General features: G+C 36.6%; 1 protein-coding gene across 1 annotated transcript; it reads right to left on the reverse strand.

Annotated features, from left to right (window-relative positions):
• Positions 1-2,029: 2,029 nt before the first annotated feature.
• On the reverse strand, positions 2,030-5,455 carry LOC122066311 (putative wall-associated receptor kinase-like 16). The gene is made up of 3 exons (XM_042630133.1): positions 4,555-5,455; positions 4,139-4,309; positions 2,030-3,310 (listed from the first exon to the last, which is right to left on the reverse strand). The coding sequence occupies exons 1-3, from the start codon at positions 5,429-5,431 to the stop codon at positions 2,133-2,135; spliced, it is 2,226 nt and encodes a 741-aa protein (XP_042486067.1). The 5' UTR covers positions 5,432-5,455; the 3' UTR covers positions 2,030-2,132.
• Positions 5,456-8,470: the final 3,015 nt, after the last annotated feature.

The following is an 8,470-nucleotide window of genomic DNA, read 5'->3' on the forward strand; positions in this document are numbered from 1 at the left end:
AACTTGTTTCCCTATTCATGTGACTCAATCATCAACGAAGGTGAAATTCGTGAAACCGCCGGTTATGAATTACAAGATGGACTGAGTTGGTGTGATTTCTTGTAATGCATTATCAATCTAGAATAAATTCCAAATGCAACATTAATTTCCAAATCTATTTAAAAATTATGTAAAATTAAAACATACTTTCAATTTTTTTTTCTACCAGAATTTTTCCATGGAAACAACAATCTATAAAGGAAAAGATCAAGCAGGATTATTGGAATTTGTGGTTGATGTCAATTTTTTGGTGTTGATAATTAATCTTTGGTGAAGTGTGAAAAATCTTGTTAAGGAGAAGCTTGAGTATTTTTTTTTTTAACCCAATATTTTTGGAAAGACTAACAACTTAATCTGTTTGGTTAAAAATATTACCCATGAGGCAATGGCTAAGAAAATTCTGATTAGGGATAACAACATTCTGTACAAGTTTGTGGGACAATTAGCTTTTGTTTATCTTTCTTCATTAAATAAAAAAAAAAAAATTGTCCCAATGGGTTCATCTACATTAGTTGGAGAATTAATATCCTAATTCTATCTCTTAACCCTTTTTTGTTTGAGTTCTTTTGAAATTTAAAATTCCAGAGATTTTCAAATTTTTTACTTCTTTTCCCTTAAAAATTTCTCCAAAACCATGAGATTTAAGCATTTTTTTTTTTTAAAAAGCATGCCAATCTAATATTTAAGAGAAAAATCTAATGTTCCTCTCTTCTATTGTTGTCATTTAGTATTTTTAAGGAAAAAGGACTGTCCAAGAGTGTAGGGATTACACCTAGATATTAAGATGGGAAAAATGATTGCCGTAATCCCATGAAATGTTAAAATTACGCCCTGTTGATGCTTCCAGGTGTACTACCATTGGCCTCCTTAACAAGTGCAGGAGCCATGCCCCCAAATAGATAACTCCTCCCTTATTTTGTATTTCTTTCTTTATATTTTTCCTAACAAACATAGCCTTTTTTTGCCAAATGACCCAACCCCACAAACTTTGTAAGTCTTCGTCAAATTTTATATCTTTTACCAAAATAAATAAATAAATAAAAATATTAATTAAAAAAATATTTATACCTAGTGCCTATTGAAATCCCAGTCAATCGGCAGTCTAGCTCGAAGTGATTTAGGCGGTGAAGGAGATGTGGGATCTGAAGGTTTTTTTTTAGGGTATGCTTCTCCTGTGGAGGACTTAGGGTATGATCATTGGATTGATTCTTTGCAGGGAGATCCTAGTATGGATATAGGTGTTCATGGTATGGGAGATTTTGAGTTTCATGGTGTTGATTTTGATCAGTTAGAACTTCCTTTTGCTTCTAAGTATCAGAGCGGGAGTTGGATGGTTCCTCCCTTTCCTCCTTATAATCCTCTTGGGAAGAAGGTCAACTTTAGAATCAGGTGATCGCTGGTTTGTGGCTGATTTTGTTCTTTGTTACTCTTTGGGTGGTTTCCCTCCCGCTTGATTTAGCTGTAGGTTAGTCCATTGTTTTGTTGTGGAGTTTTCTCCTTGTATTTTCCTTCTTCTTTCTCTTTTAATATATTTTTTATTCATCTGAAAAAAAATTGTATAGTGGATAATGAGATTAGAAGCTTTATAAATCAATTTCCTTAGTCATAATCTCATACTCATTGATTTGTATTAATTCCATTTACAACCATAGTATTTTCACTAATATTGAAATCAATGGATAATCAATTCACCTATTCATTCATAACCTCAAACTCAAATGATTTTTTAGCAGTTTCATTCAGTTCAGTTTCAGTCTAGATATTGTTAGATTCAGTGTGATCCAATTTTCAATCGGTCTCATCTCTTGAGGACAAATGCACAACTATGAAAAAGAATCCAAAGAAACACTCACATACAACATAAGGGTTAAGGTGGTTCAACAATTTATACATAGATTTTTGTTATTATACCATAGAAGTACTCCCTTCATTATTTGTTACAGCTTAGGAACCATACTTATTACAAAATGACAAAGTATAAACCATAAAATAAAAAACAATAACTTTCTATCAAAAAAATAAAAAAAATCAAAAACAAATAACTGAAGAGAAACCAAAGGAGGAAGATTCCAATGACATCGAAATATGTATAATCATCTCCCACCATCTAATGATATTAGTACTCCATTAGTCAAACTATCGTACCCAATAGTACTGTGACTATGCAAGTTTGATGGTTCACCCAGAAGACATTCCACCTCCTCAGGATTCTGTGCAACCCAAGGATGGCTCTGATACTTGCTCAACCCGTGTAGCTCCATTGCTACTTCCTTCATTGTGGGCCTTTCTTTCCCTTTTAGCCTTAAACATCTTTCAGCCAATTGTAAAACTTCATGGAGTTGCTCTTTGCACCCTTCAGTTATAATCGGATCATCAAGAATTTCCCAAACCCTACCCTCGTTGATTGAAGTGACAAAATTCATGGCTAGACATGTCTCTTTACCAGGCCCATTAGAATGGACTGCTTTCTTCCCGGTTAGTAGCTCCACAAGTACTACACCAAAACTATAAACATCACTTTTTTCTGTTAGTTGACTTGATTGAAGGTACTCAGGGTCCAAGTACCCCAATGTTCCTTGGACTATTGTACTTATTTGATTTTGATCTAAGGGGACCAACCTTGATGCACCAAAGTCTGCAATCTTTGCCATATAATTATCATCCAAGAGAATGTTTGCAGACTTAATATCTCTATGAATGATAGGTGGTGAAGCCGCAGAATGCAAATAAGCGATTGCCTCCGATGTTTCCGCAGCTATCCTCAGTCGATTATCCCATGAAATAGGAGAGTTGCTCCCCTTACCATGGATATGGTGGAATAGGGTGTTGTTTGTAACAAATTCATACACTAATATAGGAACCTCAGACTCTAAGCAACAACCCAATAGCTTTACCACATTTCTATGGTTGATTTGGGAGAGAATAACCACCTCATTTATGAATTGCTCTATCTGACTTTCATCAACTACTTTTGATTTCTTAATGGCAACAATTCTATGATCAGGTAGAATTCCCTTGTATACTGTACCATAGCCTCCTCGACCAAGTATCTGGTTTTGAGCATAATTGTTAGTTGCCTGCTTTAGTTCTTCTTCTGTAAAGATTTTGGCAGTTTCAACAGGGCCTTCACGGGAAGATAGTTGTTGCTTTAACAAGAAACCTCCATTTTGCTTGAAGAATTTCTTCTTAAGTTTTTCAACCTTTCTCTTTTGATATACGTAAAGCCCCAAAAAACTAACAATAAGTAGAAACAAGCAACCTGAGGCAGTACCTGTAAGAAGCCATTGAACTTATTGAACGTTGGGTCAAAATTGGGGTGCACTTAGAGCATAGATTATGTACTAATGGAGCAGCAAGAACAATTAGGGATTTCCATAGAACCTTTTTTACCCTTGCTCAATGAGGGTTATATCATAAATATATATTTGATATTCAATAGTATTTAATAGTAATAGGCAATCCCATTGTATTAATTTATAGAATTAATTGATGATGAATTAATAGATAACTCCAGTCTACGCTAGATGGCCAATACAAGGAATTCTAAACTTAATTCTGTTGAACCACAACAACCCGGGTCTATATTTGGAATTCTAAATTTATTGTAGTTAAACTATGCTAGACCGGGACCTGGTCTTCTGCTTCTTCCTATTTAAAATTCAACTGTTTAGAGTTTAGACCAACCTCGCCCAAGTTTCACCCCGGTCAAACACCCAAGGTATCATGATTATATTTTCCTAAGCTTAGCTAAAGCCTGATTGTATTATTTATATTTCAATTTTGGATTGATTTTCACGAAACTAACAATGGCTAAATTTTAGAAATAGAAATTGTGTAGTTGCATCAATTTGAAATATTCCAAGAATGAAATCCATTTGGTAGTAGAATAAAACCTCTAGATTTCTTTGTGAGAGCGTGGTGGTGATAGCATGGCAGGGTTGAGAAGCATTTCTATTTCATTAAAATAAAGTGCAAAAATCAAACCAAACAACTTCCAAAATAGAAATCATCTTACGAAATTGAAATTGAAATTGAAATTCTGACCATAAGATGTAGGATATAGGATATGAGAGTCATTTTATTTATTATTTTTTCTTACCTACGGTGACCGGAATCACTGGAAATTGCTTTTGAAGAGGAATGCATCCCCTTCCAATTTTTTTTCCATCTCCAAAGTAACCAGGTGGGCAAGAGCATTTGTAACTCCCAGGAAGATTGGTACAGATTCCACTGCAAGAATTAGTAATTGGATCTGCACATTCATTTATGTCTGCAAGAAACACACTTACTAGCTTAGGACTTTCCACCATATATAGTTGCAAAAAAAAAAAAAAAAAAAACACTCCCAGGAAGATTGGTACAGATTCCACTGCAAGAATTAGTAATTGGATCTGCATAAATGAAACACACTTACTAGCTTAGGACTTTCCACCATATATAGTTGCAAAAAAAAAAAAAAAAAAAAAAGTACTGAAATGGTATGATGCTATAATGGTGCAAGAAGGGTCAGGTTACCTTGGCATCCATCTGCAAGATAAGGGTTCCCTTGGTAACCTTGAGAACAGTTGCAGCTATACCCAAGACCATTCTTGGAGATGCTACAGTCACTGTTGTTGCCGCATGCGTAATTAGTCTTGTTTGTTTTAGCTTCAGCGCAGGTCTTATTATCTATTGCCCAGTCATACACAACTGGGACTCGCGAAAAACCTTCATCATCGACGTTGGAGCTAAAATTCAAGAGATCTGAGACAGTGAAGTTGAACCAGTTCATATCCACGAGGAAAGCATAGCTACAAGGATTGAAATCAAAGACCCGGGTGTGATTATAAAAGCTGTAGAGCTTTATAATGTAGTTTTTGAAGCCCTTTGGAATTGAGTTCTGGCAACAGCCGATGCCAGTGCAGGAACCATTGGTCACATCAGATTTGTTGTTGCAAGTCATGCTACACCCACTCGTGAAGTTCAGGCCACTGGAGCCAATGATGTAAGAGTAAGTGTCGCAACCCAGAGTTGTGAATTTATTCTGTGTGTCGGAATAAGAAAAAGTGGCCGCAAATGTTTTCGCATATGGGAAGTTCCGTATAGTTGGTTGGCCCAACTTGTTGAAGCAATCTCTACCTACATAGGACCATAAACGCATTTGGCCTTGAAATGAAAGATCTAGAACTTCAAAGTTCCCGAAGAACAGTTTTGAAGGGTTGTAGCTGTCGTTGCAGGTTAGCCCAAACCTGATGGATCTGTAACAGCTTTCATCATTTCCAAAACCAAAGGGGTAAGGAACTGAGATGTTCCCACATTTGTCTGGGCAATTCGTCTTCACCATTGGCGATGCAGATGCAATAGCTAGACAAAAAAAGACTAGGAGGAGCTGATGCACCACAAGAGGACTCATGATTAATATGGCTTCCAAAGTCGATGTTATTTTTTCTTTCTTTCTGGTCCCTTCGCTCCAACTGCTATTTATAACTAGACAGTACCGTTTCATCCCATTACTAATTGGTATTGGGATCTAAGTTTGGTCTCATTAACTAAACAGAATCATATTCAGATTGACACTTTTGGTATTAGCAACAGTATAGACCCGTTTCAAATACTGGAAATCGTCCTAATTGAAACCCTTATTAGATTGATTGGTCTAGGGATCGACAAATAAAGCAAAAAAAGCTATCATGTTGATCTTGCATGTAAAGAAATCGGTATAATAATACAAGAGGTTTTTGTAACCATGGTTTTAGGTATTGATATTGGATCGGTCATATTGTATTAGTATCAGTTGAGACCAATCTGATACTTGACCTATTCTGGAGAAGCAGATATCATATCAATATCAAGGGTAAATCATAAAGAAACTTATCTTCTATAAAAATAAAGGTAATATTGACTGACTCAAATAGATATAACCATTTTTGGATTGATATCGACTAAAACCAATACCAATACAGATAGCGATAGCTAAACCCTTTATTAAAACTCATCTTTTGATGTGGCATTCTTAAACCCCACCAACCCAACAACACGCCACCCCCATTCCACCCCCCCCCCCAAAAAAAAAAAATACTTCTGATGTGAGATACATGGAAAAAACAAAACATTGTTCCGCTTGGCCTTTCCCTTCCTCTTGAGGTGGGATCATGGTTTTAAGTATCAGTTTGAGATCGGCCGTATCAAATTGGTATCAGTTGAGACTGATCCCCAATATGATATCAATCCGGATCAATTATTTGGATCGTTTCAGGGGTAAAATAGGAAAAAACAGTACTTTTTTATAAAAATCAGGGGTAAAATAGATCGATACCCACCAATCCGATCAAATTTAGATCGGTATCGGCAAAGACCTATACCGATACCGATACATCTCCTAAATCCTTGGGTGGGACTCATGCAATGGAAAAGACAAATCACGGTAGTTCTCTGCAACTCTAGCTATTCTCTCTTGAAGTGCGATCAATGGGAGCTAATAAAAAAGGTACAAGTACTATCACTCTTCTATACTCATCATGGATTTAGGTATCAGTATTGGTATCGTATCTATCGATACTGATTCAACATTGATCTGAATCGGATCCGTTCAGTGTGTATCAGTCACTTTTGTTTTTACTTTTTCAAAAAAAAGTTTTTTTTTTTACTGTTTTACCCCTAAAACTATGAGTAATCGATCCAGATCAATCAAGTATCGATATCGGACTCAACCGATATTGATACTATACAACCAATACAATACCAATAATTAAAACCATGATACTCACCTTATATTTACTCAAAGGTCCTTATTGTAAACTTCTTTTCTAATTTTTACCCGTAAGCAAAGTTTCACCTCTTCTTCTATTTTCGAGTTTCAAAAACCCCAGATTACCCCTCCGTACTAGCTGCTTCCATCAACCCTGCTCCCATCAACCGTGAGCTGATCCTACCCTTTTTGCCCTCCCTGTCATCGTCCCCTCTGCCCCACCCCTTCTCTAAATCTCTTGCCCCAACCCCTCTCCTCCGGTTAGCCTCTTCTAAAGCTTACCACAATCCACCACCACCCCCATCCCCACATCCGTTCCCCCACCTTCTTCCATTGACCCACCCATGCCCCTACCTCTGCCTCTCAAAATCCAATCCGTAGAGAAGCAACAGGGGATAGAGCTTCTCTCTTCGCAATACTGCCCCACCATGCACTTCGTGTTTCTTCATTACGTTTTGGCTTTCAGAAGACCACATGGGAATCACCACCGCTCTGTCTCTCTTTCTGTCGTTCTCTCTCTCCTTTTATCCTCTTGCTCTTTGCTTTGTGTTAAGTTTGTCTCGAATTCTTGACATGTTTTGAAAATTGACCTACTCCGACATATTTTGGTGGTAATCCGAATTAGAAGTTTTCTGAGATCTGTGATGGAAGTAAAGGGGTTGGGCCGATAGACCTAAGCCTGGAGCCCATCACTGATCTCGTATGGGGGTACGAGGCTATGCCCCCGCGGTATGGTTCTACCAGTGAATTAGAGTATAAAATGTATTGTTGTCTTGTTGAGAAAATCATTGTATTTTTTAGGATTTTTCGAGCTAGGGTTTCAAGGTGAGTTTTTTCGCATTTTTTTTGTGTAATTTCTCTTTTACATAGTGAAACATCTTCTTCTTCACCCGAGGACATAGCACACCACCCCGATGTGTGAACCTCATTAAATTTATGTGTTATACGAATCTATTATTTATTTATTTTCATATTTTCTTTATGTTTGATCCAACACTTTGAATGCTCAATGATTACTATCCCTCCTGAAATGACAATAGAGCATAAAAGTACCCATCAAAATAGGAAATGTACAGGTAATTGGAGTCTTTGCAGGTGATCTATCAGAACAACTGTAGAGGTTGGTGAAGAAGGTGGGTTGGGAGCGGTGTAGTTGCGAAGAAGGGTAGGGTTATGGGGAGGAGAGGGGTAGCCGGTTAGGAACAAATAGGGTTATTGGGACACGGGTAATTTGGGGTTTTGAGAATGCCAAGGGAAAAGGAGAAATAGAACTTTTCTCACAGGAGAAAATCATTAAGAAAAAAAAAAAGGTAAATATAGAATTAGCATAGGGGAGTGATAGCAATTCCCCCCCCCCCCCTCTTTCTCTCTCTCGCTCATTTCTCTTTCTACACGTCATACTTTTTTTTGGGTAAGATTCTACGCGTCATGCGACTACCTCAACAAAACTCTCTCTCTCTCTCTCTCTCTCTCTCTATATATATATATATATGTAATTTTCTTTAAAAAAAATAAAAAATACAATCATATTGATTATTAATGGTCACAAATCTTTCGGGAGACCAAGTCACGGTCTCTTTCTCTTCTAAAGCATAGTTTAAAAAAAAAAAAAAAAAGAATTTATTATCACTGCCTTATATTTGGTCTATATTTATTAAAATTCTCTTATCTTTTACTTTTTTATTGATATTATCTTATTTTTTT

Source organism: Macadamia integrifolia, unplaced genomic scaffold (genome assembly GCF_013358625.1).
Source record: "Macadamia integrifolia cultivar HAES 741 unplaced genomic scaffold, SCU_Mint_v3 scaffold2336, whole genome shotgun sequence".
NCBI lineage: Eukaryota > Viridiplantae > Streptophyta > Magnoliopsida > Proteales > Proteaceae > Macadamia > Macadamia integrifolia.

Excerpts from the sequence above, each read along its gene's own strand:
- LOC122066311 (XM_042630133.1), bottom strand. The coding sequence starts at position 5,431 with ATGAGTCCTCTTGTGGTGCATCAGCTCCTCCTAGTCTTTTTTTGTCTA. Across the intron at positions 4,310-4,554 it reads TCTTGCAGATGGATGCCAAG|ACATAAATGAATGTGCAGAT; the intron begins GTAACCTGACCC and ends TGTTTCTTGCAG. Across the intron at positions 3,311-4,138 it reads AGTGATTCCGGTCACCGTAG|GTACTGCCTCAGGTTGCTTG; the intron begins GTAAGAAAAAAT and ends GGCTTCTTACAG.